This window comes from Ctenopharyngodon idella, chromosome 21, assembly GCF_019924925.1.
Source record: "Ctenopharyngodon idella isolate HZGC_01 chromosome 21, HZGC01, whole genome shotgun sequence".
NCBI classification, from domain to species: Eukaryota; Metazoa; Chordata; class Actinopteri; order Cypriniformes; family Xenocyprididae; genus Ctenopharyngodon; species Ctenopharyngodon idella.
Genome location: NC_067240.1, coordinates 17,442,154 through 17,467,210, shown reverse-complemented (window position 1 = coordinate 17,467,210; position 25,057 = coordinate 17,442,154). Strand labels below are relative to the sequence as shown.

General features: G+C 36.9%; 1 protein-coding gene across 12 annotated transcripts in view; it reads left to right on the top strand.

Moving 5' to 3' along the window:
- Nucleotides 1–25,057, top strand: part of nrxn2a (neurexin 2a) — a 432,106-nt gene that overhangs the window by 39,798 nt on the left and 367,251 nt on the right. For 11 of the 12 annotated variants that reach the window (XM_051877575.1, XM_051877573.1, XM_051877574.1 and 8 more), the window contains exon 2: nt 17,964–19,208. In XM_051877575.1, the coding sequence (XP_051733535.1) occupies nt 18,485–19,208 (724 nt within the window). In that variant the 5' untranslated portion in view covers nt 17,964–18,484. The remainder of the gene's footprint in view (nt 1–17,963; nt 19,209–25,057) is intronic. The other variant, XM_051877564.1, reaches the window with a different exon arrangement.

Sequence of the window (25,057 nt, the reverse complement as noted above, 5' to 3'; positions counted from 1 at the left end):
CAAATTAGCACTCCAGTGAAGACATGTTTATTTATATAGCAAGCAACTTTACAGTATTGAATATGAAAAAAAAAAACAGTGTCATGCACTATGTTTCCATGTGCATCAATAATGCGATTATTTCTCATAATCAGAGTAATGTCTTAATCGCAGTAAGATCTTTACATGACACGAGTAGATCTCTTCATTCCAGTTTACATGCAATTTTCATTATTCTGATTATTCGCTAAAAAGTATGGTTATACGGCATGTTACTAGCCATTGTTTTACTCTACTTGCATCAAATTCAAAATACATTTTTATGGACGTACTGGATATTATTTGGCGGCATGATGAACATCGCAATGCTTGGTTTGCCTAAGCTGCCGTCACGTTCTTCGCACCGTCTGGATGAAGATACGGAGCAGATACTGCGCAGCAAGTTGTGTTGACAGAGTTTAGCGATTCGGTGAAGAGAAACCTTCAGAATAATGTCACGGAGTTCATTCATGAAGTTGTGTGAACAACACACAGCATCCGTGTACGTCCGAGCACATGCGCACTTTGGTCAGAGCTGTAGTAATGTGATTAAGGTGTTTACATGCCTCTTTATTGTGATTAAAATTGGTGTACACCACCTAGTTTAATGTGATTATGGTTGCTACGATTAAGAGCTTAATTGCATTCGTTTGATCGAAGTATTGCGCTTACACGAGGTAAAGTTTAATCGCAATATTGCCAAAATCCCAATTATGAGGGGGCATGTAAAAGCACTCATGGCGTAGACTATGCACTCTGGTCCACAAAGATATTTTTTTATGATGAATTAATATGATGTCATAATTTCCTTTATTTGAATATTAATTCATTTTAATTCTGCTTCCTTGGATTCAAATTGCAATCGTGCATCGTGTTTGCTACCTCAAATCCAGTTCATGAATTGCGTTAGAGTTTAAAAGGCATTCTTGAATCAGTTGTGAATGCTGCACAATATGGAGATAAAAATAGTCGCTTTCAAAAATTTACATCTTAAAATCCCTGCATTCTGTTGAATTCATTTTTCTCTGGCTGTTTGAGTACACAAATGCATCCTATGTGAGCTGCCCCTAAAACACATCTGATTGGGGTCTAACCCTAATTATTCCAAGATGGACTACTCGTCTAATCACTGCAGCCCACCAACCTAGTTTTTATTTATTTATTTTTTTTATAGAAAATATGTGGTTTCTATATCAGTATAACCACAACCCACCTTTGAGTTTTGTATTTTTACCCCATCTTCCTGTGCAATTTGAATCCGTAATTCAATGCTAACGGCAACAAACCACTTAGAGGAATGGCGCAGGCAGCCGCCAGCCTTTAAAGCCCACTCCAGTAATGGTTCTCTTTCTCCACGAGTAGCTCTGAGATGCTAGCTGACTTTGATAAACTGAATTATCCTAGAGTGTCTGTCCTATTCACACTGGGTGGTTGTGATGTACCATATTGCTCGGCTGAATAAATTAAAGCTTCAGCTGATGTCTGTCCTCACCTGTCCCCCTCCCTCTTACGCTCTTCATTGTTTTCTACATCAAGCCTGTCCTTTTGTTGCTCCTGCAGTGGAGCTGGTTTATGAAAGTTAGTTTTTATTCAGGCTAATGTCCTATTAATTTCATGCTCCTGCACTCTCTGAATAGACCACCTTCCTGGATGTTTTCTTCTCTTTTTCATTCATCGACGTGCTTCTAAAGTTGCTTATTAGTGAGATTAGGTTTCCGTCCTTGCTTGCTAGTACTCTCTCTTTTTCTATTAGTGGAACAATTGGATACTGGATGGAGGTTGTGCTATTATTATTATTATTTTTTTTTTTTTCCAATTTCATTATTTTATCGGTAATCCAATTGGGTTTGGGACATGCCTTAATCCTCATCGCTAGCTATATTTCGTTGTTGTTTCGCTTTCGAACCACTCATTTAAATGCAGGCTCTGATAGACTCTCACCCCTGCCACTACATGTCCGATCAGCCACATTTCGTAGGTGATTTGTCTCTGACTCATCACATGGTTTTGTTGTCCTGATAGAGTTTTTCCACGTCGGAATATGCCAGTTGTTTTTTGGCATTAACCCTGCACTCTGAACTCGAGGGGCATGGTATAAATCTCTATAGCTTGTCATGCGTGGTGGCTGTGAACATTTCCTTACATATGCAGTGTTTTGATTAATCACGCATGGCATTGCTCCCGAAAGCTCTGGCCCATCCCCATCTATGGCCATTAGTCACTGTCACCTACTCTGACTTTATGCACTGAATGCTTGTGCTATCTATTCACAGCGCACGGCTGTGTTGGTGTGCGCGTTCTATATTCCAGCCTCTTTGCACACAATGCCTGTACACTTACTTTCTCCTAATTGAATAAAATGTTTATTTTTCCTGATATTCATGGACTCTTATTCAGTTTATTTCAGCTGTTTGTTGTAGGGAATCTTAAGGAATTTAATGAATCTTTGTTTAGATTTTGATTCCAATTAATGATTTTGGCTCCTTAACAGTTCTGTTAATGTTTTTTTTTTTTTTTTTTTTTTTTTTTTTTTTAGTACTTTTCATGAATCACCCTGTTCACTAACTAACTAACTAACTAAAAAATACAATACTGCTAGGTTACATATTGAAGACATTTATTTTAGAGATGGAGTAATCTTCCCTTTGGATTAGCATTTACGAGAAGTAATTCAGAGTAAGACCAGGAATGTGTATTGGGAACATAAATAAAATTTTGAATGTACAGGCTGGCAAAAGTCATGAAAATTGGTAGAGTAATTTTTTTTTTCTCTTTATGTTCTGCTTTAAAATGTTGTCATATTGCTCTTGTGTTGAGCTTGTGTAAAATAAAAGTTGCTGTCAAGCCATAGAAATGTTTGATTTGTGAACAAATTGTTTAGTCTGTTCTTTTCAATGAATTGGTCAAACTGGATCTCAAATAACCGTTTGAATCAGTGTATGACAAACAAACAAACAAACAAACAAAAAATCTTATCCCAACTGCACATGATGGGATAGGTCAGGGAAAAGTCACGGAAATTAATTAAATAAAATTGTGAATCTGCTCATTTTGTGCAATTTTGTTCATATTGACAAATTTAATTAAAAAGACCCGATTTAAAAGTGGTTAGTGGTAGTGCAAATGTTTATTGTTGCATGGAAACAAGTAAGGTGGATGCAATAGCAAGGTACCCTCAACCTCACGACTCGTCTCGCTAAAAGATCCAGATTCACTGTTAAAGAGGTGGTTGATTATGATTTCACTTTTTTTAGCTTTAGTTAGTGTGCAATGTTGCTGTTTGAGCATAAACAACATCTGCAAAGTTACGATGCTCAAAGTTCAATGTAAAGGGAGATATTTTCTTTTACAGAAATCACTTTTTAAGGACTACAAGAAATGGCTGGTAGGGACTACAATGAGCTTCTTCCTGGGTTGGTGAGATCACAAACCCCAAAATTTACATAAACCCCGCCCCTGAGAACACGCAACAAATGGGTGAGGCCATGTTGGGCTGCTTTAGAGAAGAGGAAGAGTTGTTGTAGTAGAGTGTTGTTACCATGCTGTCATTTTACACTGGACTGCTTCACAAACGAGGGTCAATTCAACGCTGGATTTGCATAAAAGATTAACATGACGGTACATGCTAGTCGATGAGTTGAATCAACTCCACAGTAACTACATAAATTTATCCACTAACCATTCAGAAATGTCCAGTTGCATTCTAAAAGTAACTTCTTACTGAGTCTCTCCATCAGTGTCCGACTCCGGTTTGAACAATGTAAGGCTGAACAACCTTACTGACAATCGTCATTTTGGCTGCGTGAGATTCTCCAGCTTTGTTGTTGTTGAGCAACCGAAGCTCGAGCTGTTGAAGCTCCGCCCTCTTCTGGAAAGTGGCTCGGGAGCAGCAGTTCATTTGCATTTAAAGGGATACACAAAAACGGCGTGTTTTTGCTCACACCCAAATGGGGCAAATTTGACAAGCTTTAATAAATGATCTGTGGAGTATTTTGAGCTGAAACTTCACAGACACATTCTGGGGACACAAGAGACTTATATTGCATCTTGTGAAGAGGGGCATAATATGTCCCCTTTAATGCAATCAACTCTAAAAAAAGAAATCAGAGTCGGACCCAGTATTTTTCATTTATTTATTTATTTTTTTCTAGGTAAGAACTGGTTCTCTTTTCCCAACATTTACATTTTTTTTTTTTTTTTTTTTAATTTTGTTCTGAATTGCCAGTCCTGCATGGCATGTCCCAGTACATTTCCCCCATCACTACTCCGTGCTCATTTCTGAATGTATGTCAGCATCTGTCTGACTGTTGGATGGCCTGTATCAGCACATTTGTGTCTAGGGAGCGTTGTACAATAGCTCTCGTGGGCTCAATCCACCCCTGCATGACTGTTTTATCCACCACTGCTCCAGGGCTTATCCAACTCAGCAGAGTCCACTGAGTGTGATGGGGTCCTGGGCACGACCTGAAGCCTGCTGCCTGAGCCAGAGAAGATCTGTAGGCCTCCTAGTGGCTTGTGGGTAGGGGATAAGCTATTAACTTTAATGTCTTATAAGGTCTGAAACAAAATATGGGTTTATAATGCACATAATAACAACATTTGAATCTTTTTTTATACTGTCTTTGGAAAAAATTTATATATATTTTAGATATTCCTCTTTCACATAGCTTGTGATTTCTCTTCAGACACTTTGTTGGATAGATAATATCAATTGCAGTTAACAGCAGCGATTTGGGTCCGTGCTGCGTGTGTGTACATTTCCGCTTACTGAATACACACATGGCTTTGTATGTAGAGCAGAGGGGGGAAATGAATGCCACTGTGTCACTTTGGTATCCACTAAAGAAGGTAAATTGCACAGGATACAAACTGAAGCGGTATGCTAATGTGACTGCTTGTGTCATAGTTGTCATAGCTGGTTAGCGTAAAAAGCTGGGGACAGGATGAGCAAGTTAGGCAACGACTTTGTTGTAGAATTGCGTGGGCCGAGCCAGAAGCATCAGTTAACTAAAGAGTGTCACCCCTCGCTCCCTGTTGTTGATTCTCACCATATTGATTTTCTTTACATTTGATTCCATTCGAGAGTTGCCGAGGTCACACCTGCCATCCATCGTGAGGTGTTGTGGATATATATTGATTGGATTAGAAACAGAGAGGTTCATCCTTGTCCATTTAATGATAGACATGATTCACTGGAGAATTTGTCCGAATGACAGATGCCCTGCAATGGACACCATTGTTCCCTGACCACGTTATGTTCTGGAAGTATTTTTCCCATCCACATGTTCTCAATAGGGGTTTTAGAACGTTGTTCAATAAAGATATGAATCAAACCGACTAGCTCTGAGATGAATCAAAACATACAAACTTTGATTTGAAGCTATAGACAAAGCTATAGACAATTTCTGACAATGTTTTGTTTTGTTTTTTTTGACAAAATATTTTTGATTTCATTAACAATAATGAAGACAAAAGAGCATGTAACTGTAATTAAATGATTTTAATGTAAACATTTAAAATGTGACAAGATTTTTTGTCACGGTGAAAAGCTGTCTTTGCCATGACGGAGTGTGAGAGTGAAATTAGGATAGAATATGCCACCGCTACGTTTACATTACGCCTCCATTGTCATTTTGCTTTTTATAGAAATAAAAACTATTTAATTCAGTTGGATTCAGTTGGAGTCGTACGTAGTGCAGCAGGAATCAAAGTTCACTGATCATGTGATGAGAGTAAGTGACAAGATGACTGACAAGACCATGGCATAGGATTCGTTGCACAACAGAGCCTGAGCATCTGACAAATGTCTTATCTTGTAGAATGCACGCTCGGCACTGGCGCTCCCTATTCACAGAGTACATGCGATTGCGAAATCAAAATCGAAAGGAAAATGCATTCAAATATGCGTATACCTCGCATTTTGAAAGCGGCTCCCTGATGCATGAAAATATCTACCAATATGAAAGCTATCTTAAACTAAGTTGTGTAGTTATAATCATCTCTTAGCTCTGTAATCATGCTTGAAGAAAAAAATTTGGTCTCTATTTGCACTTTGATTATGGTTGCACTTATTGTTTGGACTTAATGGGCCCTATTTTATCTAAGCACATGGTCTAAAGCACACGGCGCAAGTGCAATTAGGGCTTGTCCGAATCCACTTTTGATAGTTTAACGACGGGAAAAATGGTTGGCGTGCCCGGCGCATGATCTAACAGGGTTGTCCCTATTCTCTTAATGAGTAATGGGTGTGTTTTGGCTGTAATGTGCAATAAACCAATCAGTCTCATCTCCCATTCCCTTTAAAAGCCAGTTGCGCTCATGCCATGGCGGATTTGCTATTTACATGGCAGAATTTGCAAGCAGGAAAACCGAACACTTTCAAACGGATCTGCTCGTGCACGAGGTTAAAGTGCGCTAGCAGACCATCTACGGGACAATTCCACCAAAGCATTTTTATCTTTATGCACACAATAATAATATTTTACATTTGTAATCCTTTTATTTTTAATATTTGGCATGTTTGTGCACTGCTGCGCATCCCTGTGTGTGTGTAATAAGCAGAGTGTACGCACGTTGTGCACCCACATATAGGCGCATATTACTAACGTGCTCTTTAAATAACAAAAAAAATATCTGAAATATTGCGCCATTGACTTTAGACCAGGTTTCAGCTGGTCAATGGCGCAGTCTACTTCAGTTGCCTCAAAAATAGCAATGCACCAACAATGTGCCTGAACACATCTTGTTTTCAGACCAGCACGCCCATGGGCGCACAAATGGGCACAAATGCATTTGCTATTTAAACAACGTGGTGCAGGAAGTGAAAATAATAACTGCGTCGGGCTGAAAGAGCAAAAAACACTTGCGTCGTGCCTGGTGCTGCATTGCGCCGAGCGTATAATAGATTATAAGCTACTGTTATTTTCTTTGAATGACCAAATATGAAATAATTTTGAAATAATTAAATTGTTAAACAGAAATTGGTGTGATTATGGGTAATGTACAGTACCGGTCAAAAGTTTGGAAACATTGCTATTTTTAATGTTTTTGAACGAAGTCTCTTATGCTCATCAATCCTGCAGTTATTTGATCAAAAATACAGAAAAACAGTAATATTGTGAAATATTATTACAATTTAAAATAATGGTTTTCTATTTTAATATACTTTAAAATATAATTTATTTCTGTGATGCAAAGCTGAATTGTCAGCATCATTACTCCAGTCTTCAGTGTCACATGATCCTTCAGAAATCATTCTAATATGCTGATTTATTATCAATGTTGAAAACAGTTGGACTGCTTAATATTATTTTATAACCTGTGGATTCTTTGATGAATAAAAAGTTAAGAAATATCAGCATTTATTTAAAATAGAAATCTTTTGTAACAATATACACTACCGTTCAAAAGTTTGGGGTCAGTAATTTTTTTCCTTTCTTTTTTTTGAAAGAAATTAATACTTTTATTCAGCACGGATGTGTTAAATTGATAAAAAGTGATAGTAAAGATTTATATTGTTAGAAAAGATTTATATTTTGAATAAATGCTGTTCTTTTTAACCTTTTATTCATCAATGAATCCTGAAAAAAGTATCACAGGTTCCAAATAAATATTAAGCAACACAACTGTTTTCAACATTGATAATAACTGAGTATCAAATCAGCATATTACAATGATTTCTGAAGGATCATGTGACACTGAAGACTGGAGTAATGATGCTGAAAATTCAGCTTTGCATCACAGAAATAAATTATATTTTAAAGTATATTAAAATAGAAAACCATTATTTTAAATTGTAATAATATTTCACAATATTACTATTTTTTTCTGTATTTTGGATCAAATAACTGCAGGCTTGATGAGCATAAGAGGCTTCGTTCAAAAACATTAAAAATAGTAATGTTTCCAAACTTTTGACCGGTACTGTAGTTGTTCACCATTACTTGGATTATTAAACGTAATTTAACTTTAGCTGTTGCAGAAATGTATATCTTCACTTAATGACCTCAGAGCTTATGGTTGGTCTACCTTAAAATGTTTAAATGTTGATGTTGGAGGAAGGTTTTGCTCTTTTATTAAATGGTCATTCACCTGCCATGGCTGATTTTAACTGTATGTGGATTCTGGGCACAGGGGGCAGAAGGGACATGTATTTTCAACTTTGGACAACTATTTTAAATATTAAAGTGAAATGTTGTAAAGTACATGTCCTGTCATTTTCCCCCAGGATCTACTACCGCTTGCGTGTGGAACAGAGTGGACCTCAGCATTGTGTGTCATATCATCCTCAAGATGTGACATGAGCATAGCTTTATTTATGTCCTCCCCTGGTTCCTGCTTGCTCAGGCTTCCCTTTGGACTGTGGAAGTGATAGGAAACAAATGAGACGGTCCTGTAGGACTGTAGGCACACATGCTGTATCTGCTGTGCCCTGACCTCATCGCTCGCTCCACGCACCGCACGGCACTACATCACACCAGGGTCTCCAGGGCTTCTCCATCCACTCAGCCAAGACAGTGTCCTCCCTTCCCCTCGCTTCCATTCACATCCCTGCCGTCAAGCGCCGTACCCTCCCAACAACTGCCACACAACGTCTTGACCATGCTTCCACCCCTGTCAACCGCAGCTTTGCACTCCCTGCGGTCAGCTGACCCACTTCCTACAGCTGTTAAGCCCCCAAAACCGTGGAATCGTGCTGGAAAAACAGACAGAATGGCAAATCAGATAATGCAATGACACAGCAGATATTCCGAGGGGCTTTTTTTTTTGCATACTCTGCAATATGTCAGGAAAAACACAACGCATGCATACTTGCGGTACCCGCCTCACAGCTCAATGGTTTCTTACCGGAGGGGTTTTTAAAACAACAGTCGCCTCGGCCCATAATCCATTAGCCGCAGTTCTTTCGATTTGCCTTTGCCTACTCTTTGCTTTTCAGACATGGCAATTATTTCTGGCACCTGCAAGATCGAATGAAGGGGAAACTCAGACAATGTGTGGTAATTAGATCTTGTGTGTTTTACCCTGCGATTATGTGCTTGACAATTTGTCATTGAGTGGACTCCGCAGCTGTCGCCGGAGTCGAGGCATGCGTCAATCAAAATAGCTCCACCTCCCAGTGTTCCCTCCTCCCCCTCCTTCACAATTTGCCCCCCGGGTGTCACGGATGTTCTCAGCGGCTTCTGAGTTCGTCATGTTGAATTCGCTCAGCGCAATTGTTTTGGGCACCTGCGCAATTAAAGTTGTCTTTGGATCGCATGTTAGATGCTTTAATAATGGAACTGTGTGTCTGTGCATTTCATTGTAAGTGTTATTTCTCCCTCCAGCGACTTTGCTTGTCTTCGTCCACCCCCTCTTTTCACCCCCTCCTCTCTCCATTCTCCTCCTCTTTCCATCTCACATTTACACATACACACGTTTTTAATGGAGCATCACAACTCCTGCTGCACTCCGATGGATGGTATTCACAGAGAGCCTCTTTCATCCAGCAGCATTTGGCTGAGCTTCGATATGAATGCTTATGATCATATTCCTCTATAATTGTCCCTTGTCAATACTCGAGTCCCTGCTCGCATTCACATTGAGCTGTCAAGAACATCCTAAGAGTATAAATATGTATATCTGTATACAATGAAGTATATCTTTTTGTATGCTCTGGTTTAGCCTTTTTAGGCACAATTACTGCTGTGCAAACGGTAAACACTTGTTCCCTACTTAGCAAGTTGATGCTAACTCCTGATGATTGGATTGAGGTTTTTTCCTCAACAGCTCCCCACAGCACTGAGTTTTAACAAGACATGAATTCTCTTCATAATTAACAGGACTAGCCATAGTTATTCTTTGAAAGCATTGAAAATAAATATGACCCATGAACCATGACCCAAGACTCTGATGAAAATATAATATAATGTAAATCTAACATATAACATATAACATAACATATAACATAACATAACGTTGCTACATTATATTATAGTAAAATATATTGTTATCATAACATAACGTTGCTACATTATATTATAATACAATATATTATGTTTTAATATAATATAATATAAGGCAATATATAATATAATATAATATAATATAATATAATGTTGCTACATTTATATTATAGTACAATATATTGTTATAATATAACATAACATAACATCGTTGCTATATTATAGTACAATATATTGTTAACATAACACAACATAACATAACATAACACAACATAACATAACATAATATAATATAATATAATATATAATATAATATAAACATAACAACATATAATATAATATAATATAATATGATATAATTTAATATATAGCTACATTATATTATAGTACAATATATTGTTATTATATTATATTATATTATATTATATTGTATTACAACACACAACACAACACACAAAACACAACACAACAAACGTTGAGCTTTAATAGTTTACTATTATTATTCATTTGTACTCTATTGTGGAATTACTTATTTAAACACTTTTAAAGAGTGTTTAGAGTAAAATGACCTTGGCTACTTTAAACATTTAATTCATATTTTTGCGATGGAATTTTGTATTTTAAAATGTTTTATTTATTTATTTATTATTTTTTTATTGTTTTACCAAAGTAAACCACACAATCTAATTAAAAGTTGTCATGTGAAAAGTAGAATGGCATGATTTAAAAAAAACAAAAAACAAAATTCCAATGCAGTTTTAATGGGACCTTTAGATAATTCCTTCAAAAATCTTTAATAAATATTCTCCCCTATGACATATATGCTTGAAGTTGAAGAAACATAGACCATGAAATGGAAAGTTAGAAATTAGTTAGCAGTTAGAAGATGTCAAGAGAAGTTTGTGTTCTCCACGGACCTCTGGTTGGCAACCCTGGGATGAATGCATTCCCACCTCCAATGAGACTTCACAGTAAAAAGGGCAGGTTTTCCACAAAGATGGGTTGAAGCAATGGTCCAGTGGGTGTTAGATTACAGAAAGCATGTCAAAGAGTTTGCTAGCCTCTGCCTGCTCTTGCTTTGAACCCTTCGTCCATCACAGACAGGTGGAGTTAGCCCAATCATCTGGGACTTTAAGCTTATAGCTCTTTCCCTCTGAGCCTCACACAGTTCTGCTTAAATGGGATTTCAGCTGCATCCTATGCCGCTCTACTGATCTCACATCCAAGCCTGGAGCTCTCACTGATGGTGGGTCAGCGGCGCTGTCCGTGGTGCTGATATTTGCTGGCTGCTGTCCGTGGTGCTGAAAGGACAGCAGGCTTCTCTGCCATAGCAGTGGGCTGCCGTCTCCCTCGCGGCTATTCGCGCACCTCATCTCAATTATCTCTCCTCGTATGGACCGAGCGCTCTGAAGTTGAAAACGCACGATCTGAACCATCCATTTGCTAGCCATCTGCCATTCCTGCTTAGCGCAGCCCCGGATGCTGTTCTGCAGTTACAAAAGGGGGCAGATTTTTCCGGAACTGCCATTTCGTGTGGGTAGGTGGCGGAGGAGGACTCTGTTTTTAATCATGTCGATTTGATTTGGCTAATTAAAAGAAACATCAAGAGGAAATAATGTGAGGCAGAACCGCAATGCTTAATTGAATATGAATGCGCTATTTCAAGTGTGATCTTTAAATATAAGCTTGACAAAAGACGCTCATGTATTCAGGGGGCGTTTTGTTGCGTATGTGCTAATTGTACATTCACGCCATGGACTCACTCCCTAAAGTGCCCTCAGTGTATCCTTATGCTGTCCATTACTCTCCAATGTAAGAGCAGAAAGCATGGCTAATTCTATTTGGTGCTAGCTCAGATAGCACACTGACCTGGGAACTGGGCTTTGATCAGCAAGTGTTGAGTGCTTAAATCTGCACTAAAACATTGTTAGGGGGTTGATAACTGTTCAGAGTGGGTTTTCTCACTGTCATGAGTGGACAGGAACATGCCAAACGCTTTGTCAGGGCCTCCTCTCCTGCTCTCTTCATTGTTATGCACTGTGTTGTAGTCATGCATCACGCTCAAGGGCAGATAATGACCTTAATGACAGTGACCGGACTGGGAGAAAAGAGGAAAGCTTTCTATTTGGGTTTCCAACCGGTTTTCAAACCTGCATATGTGTTTAGTGAGACTTACAAATAAGAATGCCGTGCACCCGAGACACGTTGGCAAAGTGCTGATATAGTGCGAGATGAGGTCACTTTAAGAAAAATGACATAAATGTAGTCTTGTTTCTTACAGACAATAAAGTCACCGTCAATTCCTGAGCCATGCATTCAGTAGTACAAAACGATCTTTCTTCAGGGAGAACAGTCTGTCTGCCGCGTTAAAGCGGAATTACATGGCCGATATATTTGGAATAGCAAAGGATTGAGTGTTACAGGAGCCAATTTGATCTAAATTGAACTACTTTTCATTCCAATTATGCTTCATATTTCTTCTCTCCCCTCATGTCCCCGTGTGTGCTGTGCACGTTGGCTTTATTGCAGTGCTGTGCGCTGTATGGAAAAGCTATTAAGAAATTTAGTCACTAATCCTTTGACAAACATAAGAGAACATAATCTTTCACAAGACCTTTTTGAAGATTTTCCACAGATTCCATGCCGTTGTTAGCCTTTCAAAACAGGCCTTTTAATTTATCTCCAACACTTCATCGTTTTTTCACGTCTGCTATTTGCAGAAAACGACCCAATAGACCCCTCTATTTTTCTCATGCTCTTTCACCAATGAGTGAAGAGCATTATTTAAGTCCAGGTTTCAAAAGGCAGAAAAGGCTGTTATCACTTTCAAGGTCTTTGAGAAGTCCTCTTGTGCACGATCACAGTAATTAATTAGACGCAAATGAGAAATTAAGCTCGCATTTTGTGCTATCAAATTAATTTTTCTCCACTTGCGGAGTGCATATTGCTTTAATATAATCTCTTCCGCCATGCAAGCACCTTTATTTATGGATGCTGATGAGGCCAGAGGAATAGAAATGACCCCGGAGTTCTGCACGGCACCCTGCTGCACGGTGATCTGTTTTCCAGGGCCAAATTTACTGAACAGTTGCGCCACATTTGTGCATGGTAATTCATGTTAAAAACCTTTCTTATGTCTTATTCGCTTCACTTTCGACTGGGTAATGGATTTACTGAAATAGTGCTGTGGCGTGGGTATTTAAATGAAGTCATTGTAATTTTAAATATATAAATTGCATTGATTTTTTTTATTTTTTTATTTTATTTTATTTTTTTATAAATAAATTATTATTATTGTATGTAGGCATGTGACGGTATCAAATTTTCATGTTGCGATAATTGTGAAGCTTTTATCATGGTAATACGGTATTATCACAATATTGAAATAAACCAAATAAACTTTGTCATACTATAACAGGTTTAATAACTTTTTTTTCTTGTAACAAAAAGAACTCTGAACATTTAAATACAATAAAGCAATACAGAAAAATGTATAAAGTAAACGAATGTTTCAAACAGATTAAAGTGCAAAAGAATTACAAAGAACAATAGGTATCACTTTACAATAAGGTCTCATTAGTTAACATTAGTTAATGCATTAACTAACATTAAAAATGAGCAATAGCTACATTTGTTACAGAAGTTATTATTCTTTGTTAAAGTTAGTTAAAAATACAACTGTTAGTTCATGTTAGCTCAGGTTCATTACATAATAGTTACAACTTTTGATTTTAATAAAGTGTTAAAATGTTGAAATTTCAGATAATAAATGCTTTAGAAGTATTTTTCATTGTAAGTTTATGTTAAAGGGTTAGTTCACCCAAAAATGAAAGTTCTGTCAATAATTACTCACCCTCATGCCGTTTTACACCCGTAAGACCTTCGTTGATCTTCGGAACACAAATTGAGATATTTTTGTTAAAATCCGATGGCTCAGTGAGGCCTCTATTGCCAGCAATGACATTTCCTCTCTCAAGATCCATAAAGGTACTAAAAACATATTTAAATCAGTTCATGTGAGTACAGTGGTTCAATATTAATATTATAAAGCGACGAGAATATTTTTGGTGCGCCAAAAAAAAAAAAAAAGACTTATTTAGTGATGGCCAATTTCAAAACACTGCTTCAGGAAGATTCGGAGCATAACGAATCAGCGTGTCGAATCATGATTCGGATCGCGTGTCAAACCGCCAAACTGCTGAAATCATGTGACTTTGGCGCTCCGAACTGCGCATTCGACACGCTGATTCATAACGCTCCGAATCTTCCTGAAGCAGTATTTTGAAATCGGCCATCACTAAATAATTCTTTATAATTCTTTAAAAATATTCTTGTCGCTTTATAATATTAATATTGAACCACTGTACTCACATGAACTGATTTAAATATGTTTTTAGTACCTTTATGGATCTTGAGAGAGGAAATGTCATTGCTCCCTATGAAGGCCTCACTGAGCCATCGGATTTAAACAAAAATATCTCAATTTGTGTTCTGAAGATGAACGAAGGTCTTACGGGTTGTGGAACGACATGAGCGTGAGTAATAAATGACAGAATTTTCATTATTGGGTGAACTAACCCTTTAACTAATGAATTAACTAATGCTAAATAATGTAGCTTTATTGTAAAGTGTGACTGAACAATAAAGAATTAGAACATATTAAAACAATGTCTAGGGCATGTAATCCAGATTAAAATATAAAAATGTTTAAGTTTGAAAATAAATAGCCTTAAGTTTTTAAGTATTTGGTGCTGTGATGAACACGATAGTGAATACAAAAATCTGAATGGCTGTTTAAAACATTTAAATACTGTATTAGCTGTAGAGCAGCTGCTTTGTTTACGGTGGTTACCGGGGTAACCGCTGCATTTCTGCTGTTCCATCAGCGCCATCTGCTGCTAGAGAGTGAAAGTGCATTTTCATTTAGCGCGTCTCCTTCACTCGTTCCGCCATGATGCTCATGCACGTTGGGTTTGTTTACATTAGTGCGCGTGTCTCTTTGACGCAGCATACAACAGTGGTGTGCAATTTAAACGGTTGATGAGTAAAGTATTCTTAAAATGCATTCTAAAAATAGGAAAAATTCGAAATAAAAATTATTTATGGTATTTTGAAGTGCCCACGATAACAATATCGTGATTCATTATCATGATATATCCTTTTACCGTATACCAGCACGTGTCTAATTGTATGGTGCAATTTGTATTTTTTACATTTATATTTCATTCACAAACAAATGTGAAAAATTTAATAACATTATACTATTCCATGGAAAGCAAGCATTAAACGAAATTATTAAAAGAGCTGTTTGTTTTATTTTGACCATGGCAGCAATAATTCATTCACTGAAATAGTGCTGTGCAGTGAGTATTTTAATTAAGTCGTTTGTCATCCTGAATAAATTAGACATGATGATGATGATGATGGTTTTTATTCATATTATTATTATTATTATTATTATTGTATGGTTAAATTGTTTATAAATGTATACTTTATTCACAAAGCTTAAACTTGCCTCATTTTACATGAATCTATTCCACAGAAAGCAAGCCTTAAACAAAATTATTAAAAAGAGCTGTTTATGTTTTCTGTTGACCATGGCAGTAGTAATTCATCAAATGATTAAATGCAAATGAGCATTATTGTCAGAGAGGTTATATGACTGGTTATATATGCAGTGTAATTCTTAATATGTGCCATATATTGTAGCAGTCTGCTGCAACCTCCACTGACTAGCACTCAAAACTAACCCGCAAGATCAGACGTTACTGTTGATTTGCTGTGACCATTGAGCTGTTATCAGTGATTTGCATATTCCCTTTAATGAATTCAGCACACATACAGTGCACACAAATAAAAGGAGTATGGTGTGATCATGCTGGTGCATACTCCTCATTAATAAACATACATCATTTACACTTCTCACCTGATGCCCGTAGTACGTTCGCATTCTGTCTTATCTATCATTCTCTCTGTTTCATGCTCTGTTGTCAGATACCGTCACTAGTGCACTACTATGCTCAGCCACTATATGGGTGAAAGAGAGAGGTGTTGATTGACTGAGAGGGCTTTGGGGGGCTCAGAGCTGTTTAAAACACTAGCTGCGAGCTGGTTTGTGAATATTCATCTGTGAACTGATCAGCAAATTTGCAAAGCGAATGAGGGGATCTGTCAACTAGCCCAGTCTGTTACACTGCAAAGTGCATTAAAGATTGATTTCATTATGCTCAAAGATTCTCAGCTGAGGGAATCGCACTGCCAGGTCTTGGTTTTGTGATCAAACTGGCTTCCTAATGGAAATTTACAATAAAGAGCCAGAAATTGTTGTAATTTAATGAATCATGAATGAAAAGATTTTTGCAAATGTTATTTTTGAGAGTAGACATGATCAGACTTGTTTACACAAGATGCCGAATTGGTCATTCCAGACTTACGCATTTGTTTTTTTGAAGTGATGTATCACCAGTATGTAATTTTTTGTCAAACCCCTCTGCCTATAAAACACATTTTGTTGGAATTTACTGCTTTGAATGTCACTAGGCAATGTTTTTACACAGAAAGTTCTTTAATGGATGTTTTTTTTAAAAATGTTTTACCAAGAATAATCTTATCTTACATTTTTTTATCAAATATTGAAATGAAAAATCTTATATAATGTTTGTTATATTTTAGTGCTGTCAAACGATTAATCACAATGAATGGCATCCAAAATAAAAGTTTGTTTACATAAAATGTATGTGTACTGTGTTTATTATGTATATATAAATACACAAACATGCATGTGCATATATTTAACAAAAATGTATAATATTTATATATAAAATACATAAATAAAATAAAATGCATATATATATATATATATATATATATAAATATATATATATATATATATATATATAAATAAATAAATAAATAAATAAATAAATAATGGGTCTTTTTTTTTTTTTTTTTTTTTTGTCCAAAGGCCTTAATAATAATAAAAAACAAATATATGACAACCAAAATATTTAAAGTACTACAACTAGATCTCTTTTATTGAATCCAAAAGGTTTTAATTATATTTTGCTACATATAAAGGTATTTTAAAGATTTTGAAGTGTCAAAAGGTCATTCGGTTTAACTGTCGAAAGGCCAATACAGTCATTTTATTTGTGATTAAAATATCTTAAAATATTTTTTATTCCGGCATGATTTTATAACATCATATAGCAACATAGTGCAAAATGGTATTAAAATTATTTGTAGAAGTCGTTGCTTTGTTATGAGAAAGAATGTCCGGAAAAATTAATTTTATTGAGTAACCAATATAATGATTCGGAGTAACCAATATAATGATAACTCTGTCTTAACTAATTGAAAAATTCATGTTTTCACTTGCTCATACGCATGTCCTGAAACCTCAGGTCATTCGGTACAACCGCTATAAAGCATGAAAATTGTTGTAATATTTTAAAAACTTGTACTAAATATAAAATGATTGATTGAGATAGCTAGATATCAGACTGTTAGCATTGTTCGCAAATATCGTCATTCAGTATAACCAAAAGTGTCATTCGGTAAAACCGAAATTTTGGTTAAACCGAAAGACTTTTTTGGTGACAAATTTTGTCCATCTTGTAAAAAATGACAAACGCAGTGTTAACTGATTATAAAAACCACATAATCTCATTGTTAACACATTTTATGCAAACACAAACTTTTTTTGGATGTTTGACAGCACTATTTATGTGAGTTGGTTATCAACTGTTGTTTTTTACTACTACTGTGCTAATTCTGTTTATTTATTTATTTTTAATATATTGATCCTGCCATGAAAATAACCATAGATGCTGATGATATGGCAATAAAAACAAACAAACAAATTGTAATTTGATGTGAGTCACGGCCAAAATGTAGGGGTGCATGTGAGTTTGTAATCAGTGGTTAAGTCAGTGTTCACATTTTGGACATAAATTAACATGATATCTGTTTTTTTTTTCTTCTTTTTTTTTTAACTTACAGATGCCTGGTCAAGGAAGATTTCTGATGCTGATATTTTGCCGGTGGAATGCAGACACAAATTTCTAAAAGGAGATGAGGTGTTCTGGGGAAAAGAAATCATGCGTTTGACCTACTACCCACAAAACGCAAAATACAACCGCAGCAGTAATCCTACTTTCACCAGAGGGTGAGATACATAAATCGGTCTTTTAACATGTCGAGTCAACTAGATTTTTAGGGCAGTTTTAGATTTCAAAGCACTAAGTACCGTGTGAGTTTTTTCTTTTTCTTTTTTTTACATGGGCTTTCAGAAGTGTTCCTCAATGGAGCTACTCAGAAGAGAATCAAGATGGAGAATCAAGTGAAAAGAAACTCTTAAATACTAGGGGGTTTTTAGAAAACTGGGACCTTACTATTTCTGCAGCACTATTTTGGAAAAGGCCAGATAAATTAATACGCTAGGCTGGGAATAAATCTCTCCTCTGCAGTGGATTAAGAGAAACAGAACATTAGAAAAGGGGGATTAGGAGCACGCTTGGAAGATGATGACGCGGAAGTGGAGGTGCGGTGTGAAGTTCTCGCGGGCCTCCGTTTGGCTGGTACTCCTGGTGGCTGTCGCAGTCACCGCAGCCTTGGAGTTTGACGGTCTGCCGGGCCAGTGGGTTCGCTATGGACCCTGGGAGGCGAAAGCCACCGGAGAGCTGAGCTTCACCATGAAGACAAACATCAGCAAAGCTGTAGTGCTATACCTGGACGATGGCGGTAACTGTGACTTCCTGGAGCTCCTGATCAACGACGGCCGACTGCAGTTGCGTTTCGCAATCCACTGCGGCGAGCCGGCCTCGTTGCACATGGAGACGCCCGTCAACGACGAGCGCTGGCATCGCGTGCTGTTAACAAGGAATTACCGTGAGACCATGCTGGTGATGGATGGGGAGAGCAAAGTGGCGGAAGTGAAGTCCAAGCGAAGGGAGATGATGGTGGCCAGTGACTTGTATGTAGGCGGGATCCCACCGGACGTGCGTCTCTCGGCCCTCACATCCAGCACAGTCAAATACGAGCCGCCTTTCCGAGGCCTGATCGCCAACCTGAAGTTAGGCGAGACTCCTCCTGCCCTCCTGGACAGTCAGGGGGTGAAGAACGATCTGGAATACCTGTGTACCAAACAAAACCCCTGCAGCAACGCAGGACGCTGCTCCATTCACGACAGCGAGGTGCTGTGCGATTGCTCTAATACCGGCTACAAAGGGAAATACTGCACTGAAGGTAAGCAAGATGATGTGCTCAAGGCTTTACATAACATGAAGATGTTCTTATCATTTCAAGGTAAAATGTTTGCTTTTAAGGAACTCAAGGGCTCAAGAGTTGGAAATTATTAACCATTATCTGATCTGGCCTGCCTGTTTTCTAATCGTTTGGTTGAGTTTTTTGTCTTATCTTCTTCCTCTGCACTTAAACTACATTTGGTCTGCCAAAATATTTGCAATATCTGATAGCAGACCCATGTAAGTGATATTTCTTTCTTTGGAACATAAAAGGACATATTTTGAATAACATTCTGGTCAATCTTTTCTATACAGTTACATATTGAATAGGGTTTTGAAGATTTCAAGCTTCAAAAAAGATGCAAAAGCAGCTTCAAGTGGTCTGTATGAATTGTGCACTTTTATTTCTGATGAACAGACTGAAATTAAGACGATATATTGTGAGAATCTTCTTCTCCAGTGAACTGTTATTCACTGTTACCTTATCAGTGAACCAGTGAGTTGAAGTTTAGGGCAGATGTCAAAATTCAGGGAGTTAAATTTTGGTCTGTTCCTCACACAGAGCTATTGTATGAAGGCTAGGAATGTAGCACGCAAGTTGAATGGACCACTTCTAAGCTTTTATGGTGCTTGACAACCCCAGCCCTCTTTAACTTTTGTTATTCCGACAAGAGTGTCCAGGATGTTCTTCAAAAAAAAAAAAAAAATCACCTTTTGTCTTCCAAGAGAAAGTCATACAGCTTTGGAATGACATGAGGGTGAGTAAAAAATGTTATTTTTAGATGAACCCTTCCTTTAAAGTCATGATGAAATGGAAGTAGTGACATATCTTTTCTTCCATTATGTGACGTACATCCGAGTGTAACAGAAAAATGTAGGGCGGGGACTATGCATCGTTGTTGATTTGATTTTGAGATGTGGGCATTGCACTCAGAAATGGAAGATGAAGAATGTGAGCTTACAGGGGCAGGTTTAAAGGTGAAGTATGTCGTTTCTGCGACACTAGTGGCACCTAGCAGAATTACAAAAATAAATCATATTCTCAAACAACTTTTCAAACAAATGCCCCCAAATGCACCTCCCCCAACTCTTATGGGTTCTTGTGAAGGCATGTCTCAACAGGTAAAAGTAGGCTACTTTTTAATAAAAGGTCCAACATATTAGGAATACCTTTAGCTTTGTTGCTAAGTGTCTGTCTAGAGCGAATGCGTGTTAGTTTTGTTAAGAAAATTATGAAGAAAAATGTTCGTCGATTAGCTTTTTTCCCACGACTAAGACTAAATGATGACGAGACGACAATAAGGTTATTAAACGATAACTATGACTATATCAACATATATTGCATGTTGATATAGTCATAGTTATCGTTTAATAACCTTATTGTTATCATTGACGAAATAAGACGAGACTAAAACGTTGTGAAAAAATAAAAACTTTACCAAAATCACTTTGTTTTTGTCTGTAAAAAGAGACAAAACATTACACACTGCTGTACAAGCCTTGCCAGATGTCAAGAGTTTAAATACCGCAATCACAGCTTTTCTGTTAAAAGGATACATTTTCTGCCTGGTGTTTTACTTAAAGGGTTAGTTCACGCAAAAATGAAAATTCTACCATTTAATTACTCACCCTTGTGTTGTTCCAAATCCATAAGACCTCCGTTAATCTTTGGGAACACAAATGAAGATATTTTTGATGAAATCCGAGAGCTTTCTGTTCCTCCATTGGGAGCAATGCAACTACCACATTCAAGGTCCAGTTTTAGGTCATTAAAGTAATCCATGTGACTCCAGTGGTTTAAACCTTAATTTTATGAAGCAACATGAGTGCTTTGTTTGCACAAAAAAACATAATTTACTACTTTATTTAAGAAAATGTTGAACTGCAATACAGTAGGGGGAGCACCACGACGCATGCGTGTTGTGTTGACTCAAGACCGGAAGTTGTTCCGTGAACTTGCTTTGGATAATATTTTGTAAATCTTTACCACCTTTCTGGACCTTGGATATGGTAGTTGCGTTGCTCCCAATGGAGAGACAGAAAGCGCTCAGATTTCATCAAAAATATCTTCATTTTTGTTCTGAAGATCAACGAAGGTCTTATGTGTTTGGAATGACTCGAGAGTGAGTAATTAAAGAAAGAATTTTCATTTTGGGTGAACTAACCCTTTAATCTTTGCAATCTGGCAACCATGCACACACTTTCTCTCTACACAGCAGAATAAGAGCCAATGATCTGAAAACACCAACAAACAAGTACGCTGGAGTTTAGCGATCTCCATTTTAGATATTCTGCTTAAATGAAAGTGTCATTCAGCCAGTCTGTGTTCTGTCATGAGCCGCTGTGCTGTTTGCTGTGACTAAATCTGCGATTAAACTTTCGCAGTGTTGAAAAATCCAAACATGGATCTTGACTATATTTTTTGCAATTGTGGTTGCTGAATGAATGCACTTACTCAACCTCTGTTGAACAATACAAATTCTTTTTGCTGTTGTTTTAACAGAAAAACATTTATGTAATTTGGAAATATGGGAATTACTATTATTATTATTTAAATTTTTGAGAGAAGTTTCTTGTTTTACTAGTTTTCATAATGTAGACAGAGAGTGTGTTAATTTATATGATAAATAGCCTCTATAATCAATACACTAGATGAGGTAAAATAAACCATGCATATAAGTTTGTTCTTATAGGTGAAAGTGCAATAATTGTGATGAAATGTAAAAATAAATTTCTAAACACTTTTTTTTTTTTTTTTTTTTTTTTTTATGTTGAGTAATGTTTTCATTGACTAAAACTGGACTAAAATGCCCAGACATTTGGTCGACTAAAACTTGACTAAACAAAAACAGGACAAGGTAGTCTAAATATGATAAAAACTAAAAAGTATATTTGACACTGGACTAAGGGTGCTGTCACACCTGGCTGGTTTGGAGCATTTGTTTCAGAACCTGTTGCATTTTCCTTGTGAAACCAAGAAGAAAATGCAACAATGTAACAAATTAAGTCCCTGTTTCAGAACAAAACACGATCTACTGATCTGAAAATGAAAACTCCCTAAATATAAAAAAAAAAAAAAAAAAAAACCTGACAAGATTAACACTAACGCTGATGTTTTGCTTATAATAAACCCATCCAGTATATCTGCATTGGGCACATTTTTTGACATGACGTGCCACAACTTTAAAGGGTTAGTTCACCCAAAAATGAAAATAATGCCATTTATTACTCACCCTCATGTCGTTCTACACCCGTAAGACCTTCATTCATCTTCAGAACACAAATTAAGATATTTTTGATGAAATCCGATGGCTCAGTGAGGCCTCTATTGCCAGCAATGTCACTGAACCTCTCAAGATCCAGAAAGGTACTAAAGACATATTTAAAACAGTTCATGTGAGTACAGTGGTTCTACCTTAATATTATAAAGAAACGAGAGTTGAGAGTACTTTTTGTGTGGCAAAAAAACAAAATAATGACTTTTCAGCAATATCTAGTGATGGCCGATTTCAAAACACTGCTTCGAAGCTTTACAAATCTTGTTTCGAATCAGTGGTTCGGAGCGCCAAAGTCACATGATTTCAGTAAACGAGGCTTCGTTTACGCGATCCAAACCACTGATTCAAAACAAAAGATTCGTAAAGCTTTGAAGCAGTGTTTTGAAATCGGCCGTCACAAGATATTGCTGGAAAGTCGTATTTTGTTTTTTCTGGCGCACAAAAAGTATTTTTGTCGCTTTATAATATTAAGGTTGAAGTCACATGAACTGTTTTAAATATGTCTTTAGTACCTTTCTGGATCTTCAGAGGTTCAGTGACATTGCTGGCAATAGAGGCCTCACTGAGCCATCGGATTTCATCAAAAATATCTTAATTTGTGTTCCCAAGATGAACGAAGGTCTTACCGGTGTGGAGCGACATGAGGGTGAGTAATTAATGACATTATTTATTATTATTTTTGGGTGAACTAACCCTTTAAGTCTGTCTACACTGGAAACATCGAAGTAAACATTATAAATTCGTTAATTTGTCTGTTTAGTATTAAAGCCTCCACAGTAGTGTGTTGCATCACAATGCCCCATTTGATTTGATGTGTGCATGACTTGTTTAGTTATTTAATATCTTAATGCAGCAAATTTTGTCTTGCACTTCTGTCACTGAAGCTGAATGTCTTTTCCCATGTAACGCATCATCCATGGTCTCACACCGGCTAAACACCCTCTGGCTCCGCCTGCTACAGTAGCCACACCCCAAACTCTCGCTATAGGTTGAGCTGGAAAGAAATTGACAGGTGTTTTGATGGTGCCTGGGAGGCTCAATGTTTACACTTTTTAGGGAGATAAACCCATGAATGGCATACTAATAGTAGTCAATGAACCATAAACTGGGTTAAGAGAATGTATTTTAACATACAATCTTACACACTTCACCTTCAAGCAAACTAAATGATTGGAGAAGTCTGGCATATGTTATGACATTTTGATTTAATAATTTCTAGTTTAAAAAAAATAGGATAGAGAAAAGAGATGAAGAAAGAAACGTATACATGGATGAATCATTTACAATAATATCTGTAACATGCATTTAGAAAATAGATGTGAATAAGTTGCATTTTCATTTCACACTTTTACATTGGTGTGTTTCAGATGATCTGGTATTACAGCAAATTAACCTTTTAAAATGCTTTGAACATTTATATCTAATGAGATGTCTCTGGATGTAGATCTCATTAGATCAGGTTGAGATGAATTGCATGTTTACAGCTGCTTAGAGATGCAGTTTATTTTAACTGTAAATAAAGGATTGATATGCTAAAAAAAACATCCTAAACATATGTGACTGAAAGATAAGGGCAGCACATTAATTGTATCCTGATATCAGCTTAATTCAAATCAGATGTTTCTTTTAGACTTTTTATTGCTGTAAATGTAGCTAAACAAAATGGGGGAAGCTAGTTATAATAAATGGATGCAGAAAATTCAGAAGTATAAATGAAAATCATGCTACCTACCAAAGTAATAATCCACAAAATCATGTCAGCATTATCACCATGAGACATCTTTAATTTTACATCAGTATTATTATGCGATACCCAATACAAAGCACCGGTAAATCATATCCAAGGCTTTCGGTTTGATATATTTCGCAACAAAATGATCATGCCTATCTCCTTAGTCCTGTAGCAGAAGAAAATATGTTTGCAGTTGTAATCCTAGCCGTGTATGATCTATATACATATGTAGCATATTCTCGTACTAATTTGTTGAAAACATGGACATGTGTTGGAGCATGGGAGAGCAATTTGCCATAGAAACTGTTCTAGGTGACATATGTAGACTAATTAGGGCCACTCAGCAATGTCTCAGCCCTTTGGAGAAGTCGCAGTCTGTCATATGGCGGTACGGTGTTAAACCCGAGGCCAAATCTGCATGACTTCATACAGAAATATATTTGGCCCGTTTCTCCTTCTAATTGAACAGGCAGCGAGGACAGAGACAGTGGCAGCTCACGCTTGACTTTTCACTTAATGCAGTCTCAGGTTACCCACTGTGGAGTCGGCAGGGAGCGGCGCTTTGCTCTGTACCGAGAGAAGCAAGTCCAGCAAGTCTGCTTCGAATTAAGAGGAAATTTCCTGGCGCTTCAAAAGAAGAGAGATATGTGGGACGGAGAGACGTTAAGAACAGAAAAATAAATCATCCTGAAAGTTGATAGAGCAAATTGGATTTGACACTGGTAAAGGACAATATTAAAGGGAACAATTGGTTTTCGTACGCCTTAAATCCTTGCTTTTACTCCAGGGATTATCCATCGGAAGACTGACTTATCAAACACAGAGGGGTATTTGAGTATT